The following is a 21,646-nucleotide window of genomic DNA, read 5'->3' as shown; positions in this document are numbered from 1 at the left end:
TACCCCTTGGGTTGGCATGAATCAAGTACTGGAGCTATATGGAATGTTGGCCTTAAATATTAATTCTATACATAGTTTGCATAAAGAGTGAAATTCATGCTTGTGCAGAGGACCAGAACAAGGTGTATGCATCATGTAAACCCTTAAAATAGGGCTAAATGGTGCATTATGTTGATCTCCTGAATAGAGGTGAATTTCACCCTAAACGGACTACCAGAATAAAATGAACAAAGAGTCCTGTGGCACCTTATAGACTAACAGACGTATTAGAGCATGAGCTTTCGTGGGTGAATACCTACGAAAGCTCATGCTCCAATGTATCTGTTAGTCTGTAAGATGCCACAGGACTCTTTGCTGCTTTTACAGACCCAGACTAACACGGCTACCCCTCTGCTACAAGAATAAAATGAGATCACTGCACCCCACACCTGAACTGGTCCTCAACCGGGGTTAACTACCAGCATAGATCAGAACAAATATTGCTCAGCATTATTACTGCCCCTGCATAGGGCAGGATTTAACCAGTTTCTGAAACAGCATTGAACACAGATTGTTCATTCTGATTTGCATGTCCTGTTAAATCATGTTCAACACTGACTCAGCTGCATCCATTACAGATATATGCTGCATTTTTCCTAATGTCGACAAAGCTTCAATAAAATTGGGAACACTGAAACATTTCTTCAGTGTAACTTTGTTTATGTGTAATCATTCACCCAACACAAGGTAAGTGGAGACAATCACAAAGAAATAGCATCAAGAGACAGATCTGCATATTCCAACAGGGAATAGCCCTCGCTTCACACCCTATATTGAAGTGAATCACTGCAAATCTCAGTTTTTGAACTGAGCTTTGAACTGAGCTGTTTTACTGACAACCCAAATGGACCTTACTTCAGTTGTTGAAGTCATTCCTCAGTGATATAAAATTGCCCAGGAAATAATGATTTTATCTGAACGACGTGCTCAACAGACAATTGTTTCTGCTAGGCTGGAATGGAAGACTGCAATTGGACACGAGGTAAGTATCTGTGTCCTTTTCTATAATGGCCGTAAGCAGGTCCCTTTATATCCATTGTACCAATTTACTTCTAGTAGCAGAATACTGGATCCAGTGAAAAGATCTATTCTCTTTGTAGAATGTGTCTTGCAAATGACTTGTTTGTGGATGTGGTTAAGAGTCCGAGAGTCTGCCCTTCATAAATATTTTCAAAAGGAGGCAAAATTCAAAAATAGGCTACTTTACACAGAGAAAACACATGATCTCAATAGTAAGATAATACCATATATATGGTAATGATACCCACTGCATAAATAAATTGATACAACCATGGAATATAATGTGGACCCAAGAAATTAAGTGCACTCAGGCCCAAATCCATCCTTCTCCTTTGCTGGCCTGGACAGCCCTCACGGCAGCAGAAATGGAGCAGTTTCACTCTGCAGGGAGTCAAACAGGATGCCAGGGATACATGCAGGGAATGTAACCCCTATGCAATGTGAGGCCCAAAGCCATAGAATGTGCCTATGCAATCATGCTCACAACTCTTGGTAGGTAAGGCACAGTCTTAAAGGAGCTGCAGCTGAGTGGACCTTCTGGTCTGTTTCTCCCAGTTTGCAGTTGTAAGAGCCATATAGACTACTCCTCTCCCTTTTGCCCTGGAGGAGTTCTCCAGGGCCCTGCCACAACACTCAGGTTGGGTATTTAGGGTGGCATTTGGGGCTCACTAAGTCCTGTTAGCCTACTCACCTGCCTTCTGCCCACTCATCCATCTCTGCTGGGATGACTTCTAACACTCCAAACCTCTGAGACATGGAAAACAAAACAAAACTCTGCCTTCTTTCACCCTAAATATGGAGTAGGGAAAAGCCAGGACTGAAAATTACTCTGCTCTGCAGTCCAGAATGGACAATATTCAGTCTTGGAGCAGTAACAGGTGTAAAATATCTGTTATACAATGAGCCACCAGATGTAGGGACACTAACGATATGTCTACATGGCTAAGAAAGACCCGTGATGATGAGTCTCAGAGCCTGGGTCAAATGACTTGGGCTCGAGGGGCTGGAACAATGGGGCCAAAAAAGAGCAGGTATATATTCAAGTTCGGCCTAGAGCCCAGACTCTGAAATTCAATGGGGTGGGTAGGGAGGGTCTTGGAGCTAAGGCTCCAGCCTGAGCCCAAATGTCTACACTGCTATTTTTAGCTCCACAGTGTGAGCCCAAGTCAGTTGACCAGGGCTCTGTGACTCGCTGCTAACGGTTTTTTTGGCAGTGTAGATGTATCTTGACTGTTTCCTTCTTGTGAGATGGGATAATAACATTCACATGATATATGTCTACAGTAGCCATGGCTAGCTCTAGCAAGCTGAAATATAGTAGATCTTAAAATAGCAACACCATGATTTACAGGAAAGCTCTTTCAGATATCGTACATTAGTTTTATGAACTCTAATTTGTCTGTCACTCTAGGACTTGCAAAACTTGGCTTTAGGGATGAAGAAAAATAGCACCTAGAGACACATTTTTTAAAAAGCAGAGGCACAACTATTTGCACACTGTAGCATGATGGTTACCCACTCTTGCCCTTCGGGGCTTAAAACAGTCCAGAAGAGGGCTGTGGTTGGGGCAAGAAGCTTGGGCTGACTGGGGGAAAGTAGGCTTAGCTGGGGCCATTCCCCAATCAGCCCAGCTGACCCCTATAAAAGGCTATGAGCCAGAGGCCCAGGCAGTCTCCCTTTGCCTGTAGAGGGAGAAGGGCCTGGCTGCAGGGAGCTGGACACAGGGTACCTGAGTGGAGCAGGGCTGAGGAAAGGCAGAGGAGCTGGGGAGCTCCAGCCTGGAAAGCCCCAGGCTGCAGCCAAGCATAAGGCCAACAGGTATAGGGGGTTGCAGAGGGCAGCCCTGGGGTAGGCAAAGGCAGCAGGTCCAAACCCAAACTTGCCAGTGATGAGTAGGCTGATACTGCAGTCAGCCCCAGGGCACAGGGGCTAGACGATGACTGGCAGTAGCCTTATTCTGAGGTGAAGTGGGGATAGTGGGGGGGGGGTTCCCCTGGGAGGGGGAGACCCAGACTGTGGGGGTACTGCTGCGGGGCAGCACCCAGGTAAAGGGGCACTGGGTGCAGGAGGGACACAGGGCCAGAGGACAGGTGGATCACTGGCCTGCAAAGGGCACTCTTGGCTGGAAATCGAGCTAATTCCCTGAGAAACCAGCAGGAGGCACTGCAGGGGTGAGTCCCGGACTCTTGCACACACACACACAATTAGCACAACTTACAGTTCTAATACAAGTACTCAACCGGGTTGGCATTTTTGTGCCTATACTGGGCACCCATTATTAGCATTTAACCATAAAGCTATAGAAAACAATTTTCTAATATGTAGTCTAAATGGAATGCATGGGGGCATGCTGCGGTGTAGAGGTTTTATGGGAACTTACTTGCATAACTCACTTTTGGCTTCACCAGCCTTGGGGACAATTCCAAATCATGGCAATAAAACCTTTACCCCACCATGTACCCATAAACAGTCTGTGCAGTATGCAAACAGGTACTGGGTCAGAGTGGAATATAGTAAAATATCACTCAAAGGGGAAAAAATAGTTCCTTAGATTTTGATCAATACTACTACTGAAGGTCCTGCTATTATCCAAGAGTAATTTTTTTCTCCAGCTTCTGAGCCTGCATGTAGCTGCTATTTGTTTTATTATCCTCTTGGATTTTTATGGGCTAAAATCTTTAAGGACATAAAAACTTCAGCACATAAAAACTTTGGAACAGAAAACTTTATGCAGTGGGGTCCCTAAAGATTTCTCTGCTGAAGTCTTTATGCACTGAAGTCCATATGCTCAGGAAGACTTCAGCACAGAAATCTACAGGCATGTCTAGGCACTGAGAATGAGATGCTAGCAACTGTTATTCCCCTTCCTGTGTGCACCCAGAGCCCATTCAGTACCCATTCATGTTAGTGGAAAGACTTCCATTGATTTCACTGGACTTTGGATTGGGACCCTGGAGAACAGGATTGGGAAAGTCATTCTGTTTCCTGCTTTCATGCCTTTTGATGGGCTCTGCAGAGAGGCAGCAGGGAGAGGATGGTGCTAATCTACTCCACTAGTGGCAGAATCTTCACACCCCTGCATAAGGATGGAGGTGGACACCCTGTACATAGGCAGAGACATCTCCCTATGCACTATATAAGGCTGTGGCTGAATTTTCACACGTGCCCGACATAAGTGATTTTTGATGAGATCTCAATGATGGCATTGGCACTTCTTTGACCCCAGTGGGATTAGAAAAGTGGGTGAAGGGAAACAACACCAAGAAACTCAGAGAAAAAGATGGAAAATTGTGAAATCTGGGGCTTTCGTGAACACCACAATAAACATCTTCCCTACAAGTCACACTGGATTCTAGTCCTTTGGGACTAATGTTGTCCTACCATGTACAATGCATTGGGATGAGGAAGGTGACAGCAGCATAATACAGTGTCCCCACACAGACAGGTGGGCTCCCACTTCCTTTAAAAAGGAGAGAGGAAGGAATGTGGGATCTCTTGTCCTTTGCTCCAGGTTTGCTATATTTATATATAAACATATATAAAATGGCCAGGCTATACCTAGAGTTACAATATAGTCACAATGAATCTGAATGCAATATTTTTTCTTAATAAAAATGTGAAAGATTTTTAAACATTTCAAACATTCGCCTCCCCAGACCTCCCAAATTTGGGGCAAGTCAAGCCTCCATTCTCTCTCATTCAGGGCTTGATGTAGTGCTCATTGAAGTCAATGGAAAGACTCCCAATTAGGGGGCATTGAATCAGGCCCTTGTTGAGCATTGCAAAGAATCAAAAGTACCCTCTTCGGCAGCACACTGAAACATAGGAATTGCTATACTGGATCAGATCAGTCCCTCCAATCAGGTATCATGTCTCCAACAGTGGCCAGTACCCATTGCTTCCGAGAAGGTGTAAGAAACTCTTTAATAGGAAGATAGTCCAAGGTTGACATGCCCTGAAGAATGAGGGTTTATATCTTTTCCAAAAGGGGCATGGAACGGCTGCCGTTTGAGGAGAGATTAATAAGACAGGGACTTTTCAGTTTGGAAAAGAGACAACTAAGGGGGAATATGCTAGAGGTCTATAAAATCATGACTGGTGTGGAGAAAGTAAAGAAGGAAGTGTTATTTACTCCTTCTCATAACACATGAACAGGCCAAGACTATAACAGGGTTAAAAAAAGAACTAGATAAATTCATGGAGGATAGGTCCATCAGTGGCTATTAGCCAGGATGGGCAGGGATGGTGTTCCTAGCCTCTGTTTGCCAGAAGCTGGGAATGAGTGAAGGGAACGGATCACTAGATGATTACCTGTTCTGTTCATTCCCTCTGGGCACCTGGGATTGGCTACTGTCGGTAGACAGGATACTGGGCTACTGGATCTTTGGTCTGATCCAGTATGGCCGTTCTTATGTTATGTTTAACATTTCCATGGTTTATCAAAGGAATGTTTAAGATTACATTGCTATCATGACAATTAAAAAAAAATTAAACTAAAAACATTCCTAAATAAAAAGCTCTGTCTAGACAGGGTCAAGGGTTTAAATACATATTCCTTAAACAGAAGGAACACCACATATCCTGTTTATTGCTGACTGCCCAACTTCTGTGGAAATATATCAGAGACACCTATACCATGTCTATGAATAAGTAGTTTCATAGACCTTTTAATGAAACTTAAATTTTAGACAAAACAATCTTACATTGTCTCTTTAATAACCTTTAAAATTTTGGCAAGAACTCATAAAATTCCCAGGTAGAGTTACAAGAAACAAAGCTTTCCTATGCCAACTTTTCATGGCAGATGATATAACCACTTTTCTTTAATGAAGCTTTTGCCATTTTGCCTCTCTCCTAACAGACATGGGAGAAGAAAAATTACAGCACGACTGCAAATTCTTCATAATGGTGACAGAAGCCTTCGTGGCTACCCTCCCTAACCTTAAAGTGCATCAAGGTTTAATTTGGAAAATCCAATTATCTTGACATCTAGAGTTAGCTAAAAATGTAGACATCTTCCTAGAGCCTTATCGCGGGGCTGGAGTGCAAGCTCAGCCACTGTCATGTATACATTGATGTTTTTATTGATGATTTTTATGAATGTAATGATACCAGGCAGGGCAAAGCTGAGAGCCTCCTCTACAAATGGTTACTGCTTGGATGCTGGAATGTTACAATTCTTAGAAATATGGGAACACTACAATGGAACCTACACACTGTCCTCTATATTTTTCCTAATATGAGGGAATATTTGGCAGCTCTGCACTAAATCTATCAGTGCTGCAATATGATTATCTTCTTATCGTTATGATCTTCTTATGTAATTTTCATTTTTCTGGGGGAAAAATAGGTAGCATGTTCTTTTCCTTAATCTGTTTATGCTATGAAAAATCACATATTGTACCGTAGATGAGAACTTTCTGCTTATCTGCCATGTCATAATACCTCCTCATTAACGTATGTCACATCAAATGTCAGCTTATTTGGGTTCTTAAATTATTAATGTATTTAAGTCACTACCAGTTTTTTTATGTGTGGTATATTTTTAAAATCAGCTTTGCAGAGCAGCATAAAAATACATCTGTGTATTCTGCTGAGTTCTAAAAGGTGGAAGCAGAAATGCTTAAGATGGTTACTTTACTGTTCAAGATGTATTTGATATTTCCATAACTGTTATTTTATGTTTTGAGGAAGAGGATCTAGGCTTTACACCCTTCTGTAGAGATCACAACTCATTAAAAAATGTGGGTGGCAGGGAAAGGGAGAAGTCTAGGCTGTTACTGAAATTTCCTGAATACATTCCTGCCAGTTGGGGAAAGCAATCAGCAAGGTATCTACATACGTCTACAAAAGTTCACTCCTAAATCCCACGAAACATGCAGGAATGATGGCACTGGAAGTGCTCATATCTCATGTAACACGTTTGCAAGCAAATCATGAGTGACATCAACTGTGGATGAGGGACTGAATCTGTCCTTTGTGCCCCAGGATAGGAGTCCCAGTGATGAATTTTATTCAGAATTTCTCTTAGTTGTGGGTTGGGGGAAGAATCAAGCCAATGAGATAGAATTATCTGGCATAATGAATGAGGCATAGCTAAATTTGTAATGGGCTAAAGGGGGGAAAGTAGTTGCTAAAATCTATAATTCAAAGACCAACTCACTTGGAAATTCAGCGCAACATCAATGCAAACTATGGTAGTCCACTGAACTGGTGCCCCCACATATTTGTGGGGAATAATGAAGTTGGCCCAAATATTGCTAAAAGTTTACCCTTTCTTTATAAACAAAGAGATTGTTTTGATAGTGAGCAGGAGTAGAATTCCAGCAACTGAAAAGGAGAATTTAACATGACTTTGTCCCTGTACAACCGGGCTTTCCTTCTAGCACCTGCTCAAAAGACCTACAGTTGTGGACCTTTGTTGCCATCGGTGCCTTGGGAAGGTGGCTGATATTTGAATGCTCTGCCCATTGCTAGGTTTCTCCAGTGATATAGGCAAGGAATTATAAACTGCAGAAGTTTTAAATAGCTTGGTCTCAGAAAGAAAGGACAGTCTCACACCACATGGGTGGAACCAAAGCCTCAGCATCATTCAGTACGTGTACAATCATACCTAAAGGTTAAAATCTACACAAAGGAGTCTGAAGTCACCAACTGACTCCTCAATGTGTTCATTGACTCATAGATTTTTAAGGTCATATGTGACCATCATGATCATCTAAGTCCAGTGGTTCCCAAACTTGTTCTGCTGCTTGTGCAGGGAAAACTCCTGGCGGGCTGGGACAGTTTGTTTACCTGTCGTGTCCACAGGTTTGGCTGATGGCGGCTCCCAGTGGCCGTGGTTCAATGCTCCAGGCCAATGGGAGCTGCTGAAAGCAGCAGGCAGTACGTCCCTCATCCCGTGCTGCTTCCAGCAGCTCCCATTGGCCTAGAGCAGCAAACCGCGGCCACTGGGAGCCACGATTGGCCGAACCTGCAGACACAGCAGGTAAACAAACCAGCCTGGCCCACCAGGGGCTTTCCCTGCACAAGCAGCGAAACAAGTTTGAGAACCACTGATCTAGTCTGACCTCCTGCACCTTGCAGGCCATAGAACCTCATCCACCCACTCCAGTAATAGACCCCTAACCTCTGGGTGAGTTATCCTCAAATCATGATTTAAGGACTTCAAGTTACAAAGAATCCACAATTTACAGTAGTTTAAACCTGCAAGTGACCTGTGTCCATGCTGCAGAGAAGGCAAAAAAGCTCCAAGGTCTCGGCCAATCTGACCTGAGGGAAAATTCCTTCCTGACCCCAAATATGGCAATCAGTTGGACCCTGACCATTTCTGCAAAACCCAACAGCCAGACACTAGGAAAATAATTCTCAGTAATAACTGAGAGCCCTCCCCATCTAGTATCCCATTATCGGATATTGGAGATATTTGCTGCTAGCAGTTGCAGATCAACTACATACCATTGTAGGCAGTTTCATTCTATTATCTCCTCCATAAACTTATTAAGCTCCGTCTTGAAGCCAATTAAGTTTTTAACCCCCACTGCTCCCCTTGGAAGGTTGTTCCAGAACTTCACTCCTCTGATGGTTAGAAACCTTTGTATATTTTCAACCCTAAACTTGTTGATGGCTACTCTATATTCATTTGTTCTTGTGTCAACACTGGCACTAAACTTAATTAACTCCTCTCCCACCCTGGTATTTATCCCTCTAATTTGTTTACAGAGAGCAATTGTATCACTCATCACCCTTTGTCTGGTTCGGCTACACAAGCCAAGTTCTTTGAGTCTTCTCCCATAATGTAGGTTTTCCATTCATCTGATCATCCTAGTAGCCCTTCTCTGTACCTGTTCCAGTTTGAATTAATCTTTCTTAAACATGGGACACAGTATTCCAGATGAGGTCTCACAAGTGCCTTGTACAATGGCACTAACACTTCCCTATCTCTACTGGAAATACCTCGCCTGATGCATCTTAGGATCACATTAGCCTTTTTCACAACCCCATCACATTGGTGGCTGATAGTCATCCTGTGATCAACCAATACATCCAGGTCTTTTTCCTTCACTGTCACTTCCAACTGATATGTCCCTAGCTTATAACAAAAATTCTTGTTGTTAGTCCCTAAGAGCATGAACTTGCACTATTCAATTTCATCCCATTTCTATTACTCCAATGTCAAGGTCATCCAGATTTTCTTATATGATATTCTGGTCCTCTTTTGTAGTGGCAATACCTCCCAACTTGTGTCAGCTTCGTAGTGGCAATACCTCCCAACTTTGTGTCAGCTGCAAATTTTATTAGTGCACATACACTTTTTGTGTCAAGGTCACTTTTTGTGTCAATGTTAAATAAGATTGATCCTGAGACTGATCCCTGAGGAATTTCACTAGTAATCTCCCTCCAGCCTTACAGTTCACCTTTCAGTATAACCTGGTCTCCTAACTGAACCAGTTCCTTTCAGTTTTCATCTTAGTCCCCATATTCTCAAATTTAACTAATAATTTCCCATGTGGAACTCTATCAAATGCCTTACTGAAATCCAGTTAGATTATATTTGCATTTCCTTTGTCTAAAGAATCAGTTATCTTCTCAAAGAAAGAGAAGAGGCTAGTCTGGCATGATCTATCCTTTTTAAACAATGTTATATTTTATCCCAATTACTGTTTACTCCTATGTCCTTAACTACATTCTCTTTCAAAATTTGTTCAAATGTACAAATGAGGTTAAATTTACAGGTTTCTGAAATCATTTTCCCTCCCTTTTCTTAAAAATAGATACTACATTGGCAATTATCCAGTCATAGTTCAACTCCTGAGTTTACAGGTTCATTAAAAATTCTTGCTATTGGACTTGCAATTTCATGTGCCAGTTCCTTTAATATTTGTGAATGGAGATTATCCAGGTCTTCTGATTTAGTCCCATTAAACTGTTAGAGTTTGACTTCCACCTCAGATGTAGTCATTTCTACTTCCATATACTCCCAAACTTCTAATTACCCTTGTTAAAAACCAAGGCAAAGTATTTGTTTAGGTGTTGGGCCATGCCTATATTATCTTTTATCTGCACCTCATCCTCAATGTTTAGCAGTCCCACTTCTTCTTTCCTTGTTTTCTTTTTATTTATATGGCTGTAGAACCTTTTACTATTGGTTTTAATTTCTCTTGCAAGGTCCAACTCTGCTTGGCTTTTGGCACTTCTCCCTTTTTTCCTACACTTTCTGATCTCCAAGAGGTAGCTTTCCTTGCTGATCCATGCCATCTTCCATTTCTTGTAGGCCTTCTGCTTTCTCATAATTACATGTTTGAGATGCTTGCTCATCCAGCTTGGTCTGGAACCATTATCTATGAAATTTCCTCCTTACTTGGGATGCTGGCTTCAGATAGTTTTTGCAAGTTTGGCTTAAAGTAATTCCAAGCTTCTTCCACATTCAGATCCTGGAGTTTTCAGTCCAGTCAGTTTCCCCTTTGAAATCAAGGATCTTAGTTGCAGATCTATTTTTGTTTATCCTTCCATTTAATTTAAACTGAATTAGCTCATGATCACTCAAATCAAGGTTGTCCCCTTACAACTAATTCTTCGATGAGCTCCTCATCAGTCCGAAATCTAAAATGGCATCACTTCTTGTAGATTTGGAGAGTATTTGGTGAAGAAATCTGTCAGCTATCACATCCAGGAAAATCTGGATCCTAGTATTATTGGTAGCACTTTTCCTCCAGTTTCAAAACATAGGGGAATGTGAAGTGACACTGAGTGGAAATACTCCTTGAAGTGGACATGGAATGCTTATTTCTGGAACTTTCCAATGGTCTTAATAGAAAAATAGAAGCTGACACAACAGCAATGCAAAAAGCTAAAGCTCACTGAAGGAGACATCAGTCCTACTTCCTAGCACACAGTTCCATGCCCTTTGGGAACCAGACCCAAACACGAGAAGCTTAATCAGTCAGTGACAGACTGAGACAGACATGGTCTGCCTACAAACAGGATGACGTTATTGGGTTTCAGAGATGCATCAACTAACATGACTGGGCCAATGCAATGGCAGATTGCATTTTATGTAAGTGAAGAGCTGCTGATCTCGCGGCAGCGCAACTTGACTATATGTAGAACGAAGGCATGTTTTTGAAAACTACCGACTGTTTACTCCCTTCTAAGAGACTTCATCTAAAGCTCTGTGTGGTATTCCCCCATAGAATAAGAGCAGATATCCAAGTGGAAACTCATGTGGCAGTTAATACTTCTAGGACCTGTACAGGCATTGCTTCATCTCCTTTCAGAGAGGAGGTGGTATGCAGTGATGGGAGGAAACAAGGAAATGGATGCATAACTCCTGAAGAAGATCTGCAGCCTGGGAGGGAGGTGAGGCTGGGTTTTCCTGATGTTGTCTTGGCAGCCTCCTGGATGGGTCTAGATTCCCCCTTTGTTATAAGCAGATAGTTAAGGGTTAATGTCTCTTTTACCTGTAAAAGGTTAACAAACAGTGAACCTGAAACTCCTGAAAAGAGGACCAATCAGGAGACAAGATACTTGCAAATCTCAGTGGAGGGAAGCTTTTGTTTTGGGCTGTTTCACGGGGTTTTTGTTCTCTCTGGGTTCTGAGAGGGACCAGACATGTAAGCATGTATCTCCAAATTTCTGAAACAGCCTCTTCTGTTCAATTTAGTAAGTACCAATTAGGAAGGCGGTTTAGTCTTTTTGTTTGTTTTCTTTATTTGCAAATGTGTATTTGCTGGAAGGATTGTATCTCTGTTGCTGAAACTTGTATTTGTGCTGGGGGGAGGAGGATTTTCTCTATGTGTCTATTAAGCTAAAAGACCCTTTAAACATTTGTATCATCTTGATTTTAACAGGAGACAACATTTTACTTTTTTATCTTTCTTTATATTAAAAGCTATTTCTTTTTTAAGATACTCTGATTGATTTTTGGCTATCTTGTGTAAGACGCCAAGGGGAAGGGATGTATCTGCCACTCACTAGGGAATGTGGTGAGAGGAAGGTATGAGTAAGGGGGAGGAAAACCTGATTTCTCCCTGTTTTAAGATTCAAGGTAGTTTGTAATCACAGTGAATCTTCCCAGGGTAACCCAAGTGAGGTTCTGGAAGCCTGGGAGATGGCAATGTGGGGGAAAGGGTTTACTTTCCTTGGTGTTAAGATCCAGGGGATCTGGTCCTTGGGGTCCCCTGGGAAGGTTTTGGGGGGACCAGAGTGTACCAGGCACTGCAAGTCCTGGTTGGTGGCAGCACTACAAGATCTAAGCTGGTAATTAAGCTTAGGGGGGTTCATGCTGGTACCCCATCTTTTGGATGCTAAGGTTCAGAGTGGGGGCTCATACCATGACACCCTTGAATCTTCAAGCTCTCTTCCCTCTGCGTTCTAGTAAACCCATCCCCTAAGCAGAGTATGAGTTCAGGATTCCACTCCTGGCATTTTCATATTACTTTTATTCCCTCCTGCATTTTTTTAAATGGTATGGACCTTCTGTTACCCAATCAGATTGCTCTCTTTTTACACCTCATTTTCACAACCTGATTTATAGGTCTTCATTAATGGTTAACATTTTTATTGGGTTTTGTATTGTGCTTTATATTGGGATTTCAATAGCTACTGACTATGACCAAGATATGTATTGTCTATTACTTTAAACTGAAATATTGGTTAAATAAATCCATCCCTTCTGAAATTAGAGATAATTAAACATTCAAAGTGTTAACTTCTCAATGTATGAAAAAATTGGTATGATTCAACCAGCAATGACCCTGCCATTAACTATCTGATATTAAAAAAAATATTACAAAGTAGAAATCATGTGGAAGGGAGGAAAATTAATAAAGTGAAATGACTGTGTGGAAAAAATAATTTAAAAATAACCTGGCTAGATACATACAGAAGGCTGCCTGGATGAAGATACTAGTAACAACTACAGCAACAAAACGTCTTTAAAATAGCATCAGATATGATATTAACTCACTGCTATTTTATGGAGCAGTGAAAAATTCAAGTACAAGTGTTTGTTGCAATCTCATAAGCAAAGGGACAAAATATTACAGAAACGCAAACTTTGATTAGGATTCTGACAGCAATGGGGTTGTACAAACACTTCTTCAGTGAGGAAGGATGGTCAAGTGGTTAGTACAGTAGCCTAGGCTGATGGAGACCTAGTTTCAATTCCTGCTTTGCCACAACTACCCTGTGAGATCTTGCACACGTCATTTGGTTGCTCTCTGACTCAGTTTTCCCATCTGCAAAATGGTAATAATAGAAATTCCTTACCTCATAGGTGTACTGGGAAGAAAAATATATTAATGGTTGGGAGGTGCTCAAATACTATAATGATGGAAGCACATGCTAATAGGACAGTTCCTGCCCTAAAGAGCTTATAATCCAAATAAGTATGACAGAGAAGAAATAACTTTAACTAGCTGTAGATCAGATCTTAAGTGACTTGCTCAAGATGATGAGGAAATCTATGGCAGAGTCAGGAATTGCAGCCAAGTCTCCTAAGTCCCAGTCCAATGTCTTAAGAAGACGACTATCCTTCTTTTGTGTGCAAAAACATTTTTGGTTTTGTAATGGAAATGCAAGATGATTTCACTTCAAATTTCAACTGGAAAATTAAAAGCACAATGGGAATAATTCTTTAAAACATCCATGTCTCATGTATACAATTTGGATAGGCCTACAGATTTTATTAGCAAGAGTGACAAGAGAAGATGAAAAGAAACACGTTACCCTTTCCCACAGTGAGAAAAGTTAAAAATACTTCTTAGGGCAAAAATACGTTCTGCTAGGGTATATGCAACTTGGATATTTCCCTCTAACTACATTGTTTCAAAAATATGGGCCCAATCCTGAAGTACTTACACTTACAAAATACCAGCTGAAGTCAATGGACTTTCCATGAACATGGATTGCCAGATTGGGTGCTTCTGAAGTGAAGTATGACAACAAGCTTAGCCACAAAATATATGGTGCCCTCAAGAATTGATGAGAAATACATTTTCGCACTAAGATGATACCCCAGCAAAGAGACTAAACTATCAGTTCACGTGAAACATTTCATTAAAAGGATTACAAAACATTCTCCCTGTTGCCATGCTGAAAACCTGACATGCCATGAAGTGCTGTTTACAGGACACATCTATAGAACCAGTGTATCATGCTGCTGGTAGCTCCCATAGCCAGATGAAGATTGCTGATGGTATTTTGGTTATAGTCTGAGTTTTCTTGCTATTAACCTTGCTCTCTTGGGTCATGATCCTGCAAGATGTCAATTGAAGTTGACCTCTGTGGGAATTGAAGTACTCACTACTCAAGAAGTACTCCGACCATGTAGGATTGGAGTCTAGTTGCTTCATCACACAGTAAATTATTTATTTTGTGTTTATGAAACCATAGATTTTTGACATGAAAAGGGCTGAGGTCTCAATGAACGCTGTGTGAACAGAGCAAAACAAATTCCATTTAAGTGTTTAAAGAATTTGCTTCTACCACTAGTGCCTCCTTTTTTTATAGATTCATAGACTCTAGGATTGGAAAGGACCTTGAGAGGTCATTGAGTCCAGTCCCCTGCCCTCATGGCAAGACCAAATACTGTCTAGACCATCCCTGATAGACATTTATCTAACTACTCTTAAATATCTCCAGAAATTGAGATTCCACAACCTCCCTAGGCAGTTTATTCCAGTGTTTAACTACCCTGACAGTTAGGAACTTTTTCCTAATGTCCAACCTAAACCTCCCTTGCTGCAGTTTAAGCCCATTACTTCTTGTTCTATCCTTAGAGGCTAAGGTGAACAAGTTTTCTCCCTCCTCCTGATGACACCCTTTTAGATACCTGAAAACTCCTACCATGTCCCCTCTCAGTCTTCTCTTTTCCAAACTAAACAAACCCAATTCTTTCAGCCTTTCTTCGTAGGTCATGTTCGCAAGAACTTTAATCACTCTTGTTGCTCTTTTCTGTAAATGTTTGAGCGATCCACTTGAACTGACATAAATGTTTGCAGAAAGCCAAGTCCAAAAGGCCCATGCACAAACAGCCACAGATCCTGAAGGCTCTCCAGCTGGGGTTGTAATAGACAGATCCTCAGCACAGAAAGGGACCTGTAACACATACTCACCAGGGGGTTACACTTGCCTAATAATCCAGGAACAGAAAAAATACCTTGTGATTTATATGACCAATTGCAAGTAAGCCAGGCATTGCTAATTTTGCATATTTATTATCCCCCAGAGGGGTAAAACTTTTGAAAAGATATTCTGTGACCAGAACAAAAGACTTAATTCATTGAACAATATTATCTATTGCAAGTTATTTTCTCAGTTCTATTCAGCATTATACATAGAAATTTTTTTGACAAAATGTGTTTTCATCCATAAAACCCCAATTTGTTAAAACCAAAATTGATCAGGAGAAAGTGTTAGTATTGATCAAGTTCCAATTTCAAAATTGTTTTGGAAAAAACTGTTGAAATTGTCAAAACATCCCATTTCAAGATTTTTAAAACAAAAAATTCAATTTGTCTGTTTGAAATGACTTTTCAGTTAGTAAAAATGTAGAAAAAGGTTGAAATAAAAATGAAACAGAAATTATGTAAATGAAATATTTTGATTGATCCAATTAAATTTGTTTTTTTCATATTTTCAGTTTGAGAGAATTTGAGATTTTGATTTTTCATCCTTATTTGGGATGGGAAAACCATTCCCCACTGAGCTCTAATTATACCTCCGTCTCATAATGGAGTAGACAGAAAAAAATATTATTCAAAACTAATATTTTATGTCATATTACACATCATTTCACATAAGTATAGTGAATGAAAGACCTGCCTTATAGTGAGAGATTTAAGGAGCTCAATCTATTTAATTTACAAAGAGAAGTTTAAGAGGGGCCTTGATCACAGTTTATAAATTCGTAACTAGGGAGAAGATATCTGTCGGGAAAGGGCTCTTTTCTCTAGTAGAGACAAAGGCATAGTAATATCCAATGGCTGAAAGTTAAAACTAGCCAAAATCAAGGTGGAAATAAAATGTACATTTTTAACACAGAGTAATTAGCCAATAGAATATCTTTCCAAAGGATGAGGTGAATTCTCCATCACTGAAATGTCTAAATCAGGATGGGATGTTTTTCTGAAAGATATTCTTTAGTTCAACCACAAATGATTTGGATTGATACGGGAAATAGTGGGTAAAATTTTTTGGCCTGTTTTATGCGGGAGGTTAGATTACATTTTCACAATAATCCTGGGTAGCTTTAAAATTGGTAAGAGTTTATAATGTGTATACAATGTATATATAAAGGCAAACAAACACAAGAGAAGATATAGGCCCAAGTCTAGGGGCTACTATGACAAGAAAAGGCTGTTTGAACAGGTATGTTTTAAGGAGGGATTTGAAGGAGAAAGAGGATTTTTGGCAGATGTTGCCAGGGATAGGGGCAACCAAAAACTAGAGAGGGAGATGAAGGGAGAAATAAGGTGAAAGGATCAATGTGATCATAAGGAACAGAAGAAGAAAAAATTGCTGAGATTTTGACTGAGGCAAGATGATAATAAAGAGCTTTGTCTATATGAATAAAAAGCCTCAATTTTATGCAGTAAGAGGAAGCTAGCTAGTGGAAAGATTCAAGAAGGGTGATGACACATTCAGAGCCATGGAACAGGCATAAGATGGGCACTGAATCTTATTGCAAAGCAAAATCACCAAGTGAAGAAGCAAAAATAGCCAGTAGAATCCTGAAAACCTTCTGCCTGGCCATTGGATCAGCATTAAAGTGTGATAGTTTCCCCCCGCATAAAAATCAATCTTTACCAAAGTAAAGAGCCTCGAAGAATATCCTGTCCTGGGTATGTCCTCTTCTCTTCTTTCTCTCAAAATCATCAGACTGCCTTATAGAATTCCAGAGGAGGAGAATAGTTAACAAGAAAAGGACCGTGCATCAATAGCTGTTGCTTTGGTTACAAAGGCACATAAGCATGTACAGTCGTGACAAGTTATTTTCAGCTTTATCCAGAGATAAAGAGAGAACATTAACATAAAGATTAGTACTTGTTAATGCTACCGAGTCACTCTCTGGTGATAGGTCTCAGTATGGTGTCATGCCTCACAAAATACTGGATAATCATTGCTATGGGCACTATTAACACTGAAGCGACCCTTAATGCTGAATGCACAGAATTCAGCAACTCAAAAAGGTAAGGTTGCTCTTCATGCATCTTCAACATATAGTGCTTTCTCAGGCCCCAATACTTCTATTGATTTCAAAGGGCGCAATAGTGGGCCCCTAGCTGCCTGTATGTGAACACTCCTAGATGTTACTGAGTCCTGCTAAAGACACTAAGGGCTGGTCTACACTACGGGATAAAATCGATTTTAGATACGCAATTTCAGCTACGTGAATAACGTAGCTGAAGTCGAATACCTAAAATCGATTTACTCACCCATCTTCACTGCGCAGGATCGATGTCCGCGGCTCGCCATGTCGATTCCGGAACTCCGTTGGGGTTGGTGGAGTTCCGGAATCGATATAAGCCCGCTCAGGGATTGATATATCCCGTCTAGATTAGACGCGATATATCGATCCCAGAGCAATCGATTTTAACGCGCCGATACGGCGCATAGTCTAGACGTACCCTAAATTGAAAGCCAGTGACTTTGCCCAGTGAAGAAATGTCTGCCCCACAGTGAAAATCAAGCACCTGGAGAGATCAGACAAATGGAAAGATCTTCATTGACACTTCACACCTTCTGCAAACAAAGGAGAAAAGAAATTCCAGTTCCAAGAACAGGCAGAAAAGTAACAGGAACAAAGAGGTCAAAGACTGCATGTTCCCACCAGTGAGGTCCTGGGAAACTGGGACTTTGATGGATCTCCTGATGCATATGCAGTAAGCACCTAGGGGGCAAATGCTCTGACCAGTGCCCAGCCCATGAATCAAGCTGTCATAAACAGATAGTGAAGGGTTAATGCCTCTTTTACCTGTAAAGGGTTAAGAAGCTCAGTAAACCTGGATGACACCTGAGCACAGGACCAATCGACAAGATACTTTCAAATCTTGGTGGGGGGAAGTCTTTTGTTTGTGCTCTTTGTTTTGGGGTTGTTCACTCTTGGGACTCAGAGGGACCAGACGTCAATCCAGGCTCTCCAAATCTTTCTGAACCAGTCTCTCATGTTTCAATGAACTTGTATCGTAACATGCCAGGCAAGGGGGGGGGTTGTCCGAGTCTGTGTGCGTTCTTATTTGTTTTCTCACTTGCTAAACTGTTCCTTTTCTGAGTAGGATTTTACCTTCTGTTTTGCTGTAACTTGAACTTAAGCCAGAGGATGGTTCCATCTGGGACGTATTCCATCCTCTGATTTTACCGAGATGATTTTTACCTTTCTTTTCTTTAATTAAAAGCTTTTTTTTCTTAATACCTGATTGATTTTTTCTTGTTTTTAGATCCAAGGGGATTGGATCTGGACTCACCAGGGATTGGTGGGGGGAAAGGAGGGAGGATGGTTAATTTCTCCTTGTTCTAAGATCCAAGGGGTTTGGATCTGTGTTCACCAGGGAATTGGTGAAATCCTTCAAGGCTACCTAGGGAGGGGAAAGTTTTGGGGGGACAGGGAGTGATCCAGACACTGAAAATTCTGGATGGTGGCAGTGATACCAGATCTAAGCTAGTAATTAAGCTTAGAAGTGTCCATGCAGGTCCCCACATCTGTACCCTAAAGTTCAGAGTGGCGAAGGAACCTTGACACAAGCCCACAGAATGGGAGTGGAGCTGGAACCTGGGCTGAGGTAGAGGTTAATACACACAGGTCCTTTGGTCTATTCACATTTGAAAGTTCACAGGCACAGCAAATGCTAGCCCAATGGGTAATACTCTGAACTAGACATGCTTTGCACTCACAACAGTTCTGAGATATGGTGGCTTCTAGAGTGAGATGTATTCATGTGTATAAATAAGAAGTCAGATGATGCAGCTAACAATTTAGGAAAGGGTAGATTCATCCTGCAGACCTCCAGGAGTGACACTGGAACATAAAGGGCCTGATTCTGATCTTCATTACACTAGAGTAAATTAGAAGCGTTTTTAATTTTGCTCTTCATACAACAAAGAGTAACTGTGATGTGGTGTACACCAGTGTAAAAGGGATCAGAATCAGACCCCAATATTTTATCATAAGGTAAAGTTTATGCATAATGTATGAAACTGTTGTTGATTGTATGGATTTTTATTAACTATTCAACCAGTGACAAAGTAGCTTGACATAAAACCTCTTTCAGCTCATCCTGGGAGCCAGGCCATGAAGCACGTGCTTATGGACAACGGGGCATGCAGATAGAGAGGTATGGCTGGGGCAAATATCAATCAGGGAGTGGAAAGGATTAGCTTTATGACTGATAGGGCCAAAAGCAAAGGTGAGCTCTCTAAGTGCTGGCATGTGGAGGGACAGGCCATGAATTACCCTCTGATGGTAGGGGATGAACCGTTTCATTCCTGTTGGGTCTCACTGCCAGAAGAGTGGACCGGGCCCCATCTCAAATTGCAGCAGTTGCACGGGAGATGGGTACCCCGAAGGCTGGAACCCCAGCTGCTACAGTCTTTATACCATGCTTTGGTTGTGCTTAAGGCCAGCTTGGGCAATCAGGAGAGAAGGCACAAACAGGAAGGAGAGAAGTAGGGAACTAATGCCCAGAAAGTGGATGGGAAGAAGCAACTGAAAAAAAAGGAGATCCTGCTATTAGCCCCTTAACCCAATCCTAAAAATAAAGAGACAGGAAGAAGGAGAGACTCACGAGCAGTTACTGGAGTGAGTAGAGTTTCCGGAGCATAAATGTGTGTGTATGTGTGTGTACACGTGGGTGTGTTTGAGACAGAGGCTAGAAATGTAACCAGTACCAGTGATCCAGCACTAAGCTTCTCGGTCCCAATTCAGCAAACACTTACTTGATTATTTCCAAGAATACCAGTACTCCCATTACAGTTAGTGGGGCTACACATGTGCTTAAAGTTAAACATGTGCTTGAGTGCTTTGTTAGATCAGGGCCCTGAGCCTACAAAACCTTACTCAAGTGAGTAATCGTTGCTCGAGTGATGAGGCTTATCGAAGCTGATAGGACTACATGCAGTGATTAATCTTTGCAGAATTGGTGTCTTACTAGTTGTCTTTATTATTGTACTCTGTTTCCCTGAGACCACTGGTTAGGTCTTTTTTCCTTCCATTTCAAAGAGTATGAAAAGATGTCAGAAAAACAATCTCAGCCAATTTTTTTAAAAAAAGGCTCAATATCTGGAATTAAATTTTATAGCCCTCCATAAAATTGAAGTATGAGCCAAGGGTTAACAACAACTTTGAATTTTGCCCTTAAAATTAGTCCCAGAAAATCTACTTAATTATAAATAAGTTAGCGCTATACAGTGTCCTGTTAATTGATATGCCCCAGAGCTATCTTTGTCAGCAGTCTTTTAAGCACTAATCTTTCATTTTGGTCCTAATAGTGAGATGGGCTCCTCCTTTCTAGTTAGACCATCAATTTTTACCTGCCAATACAGTTTGATGAGCTTGCTTATATGCTGTTCACTGCCTCCTGACAGCCAGTACATGTAGTCAGCAGTCATGGCACTCCTAATGACAAGAGCAGAATAAAGACATGAATGTTGGGGAGGGGAGGGAGATAAAAGCACCAAATTTTTAAAGCAGATAATATAAAATGAATATAATATGAAGTTTATATAAAAAGGGCACACAGTTATACATAACTATCAGTCATTGCTCAACAGTAAAAGACATTTTGGGAATACAGCAAGCATTTTTATTAGGGAGCTAAACTATATGCGAGAAAACAAACTTACATTTTTTCCTTTTATGGTTTTTCTATTTATATTGTGCTCAGATATTTAATGGCTGCTCAGAAATATTTTATTCTGGCTGCTGCTTATTATGCTTTAAAGCATTTATGGACTAAAACGTATTAAATATAGTCTAAATTTCTTCCAGAACAGCACTGAGATGTACTGCAAGTTTGAGAATATCTCAGTCTACCACAAAGTCAAACATAGTTCACCTTTGATTAAATTATGCTACCAAAAAACCAAACCAATCAGCAATCTTTGTATCTAATTGAATATGCTTTAGCATCCAGACTGTTTGTTATAACCATTGCATTACTCTTATTAGACTGAAGGGATATTACACACTATTGTAAAGCAGATATTAATGCATTGCTTTCACTGACTTTAGAAAATCAGTTTGCTTTTATGGCTGCTTCTCCAAACTGCTCTCCATTTCCTATCCTCTGGAGATTCCAAATCCAATTAAATGTGATTAGATGTAATTCCAAATTGTCACTTTAGTCAATTAAACATATAATAATCTTGTGTACCTAATTACTAGCACCAAAAGTTTATTTGTTGATGTAGTGCTATCAATGTGTACATCTGCATGTTTCCCTTATCACTGCCTATATATTAATTGTACTTTGATATTACTGTAAATTGAATCTGAAGTCTCCCCCCAGCTGTGTATCGCAATGAGTAATCCCAGTCTTGTTGTAATACCCTTTCAGATTGTTTTCCACCACAGTATTATGTTCTTAAC

General features: G+C 40.8%; 1 protein-coding gene across 1 annotated transcript in view; it reads right to left on the bottom strand.

Annotated features, from left to right (window-relative positions):
• SPATA16 (spermatogenesis associated 16) overlaps positions 1-21,646 on the bottom strand; it is a 126,458-nt gene that overhangs the window by 53,371 nt on the left and 51,441 nt on the right. Inside the window, exon 4 of the mRNA XM_032783655.1 lies at positions 20,590-20,674. Within this exon, the coding sequence (XP_032639546.1) occupies positions 20,590-20,674 (85 nt within the window). The remainder of the gene's footprint in view (positions 1-20,589; positions 20,675-21,646) is intronic.

The sequence above is a fragment of the Chelonoidis abingdonii genome, chromosome 8 (genome assembly GCF_003597395.2).
Source record: "Chelonoidis abingdonii isolate Lonesome George chromosome 8, CheloAbing_2.0, whole genome shotgun sequence".
Lineage (NCBI taxonomy): Eukaryota > Metazoa > Chordata > Testudines > Testudinidae > Chelonoidis > Chelonoidis abingdonii.
Note: the sequence above shows the minus strand (reverse complement) of the source record. Positions and strands in the feature narration are given on the sequence as shown.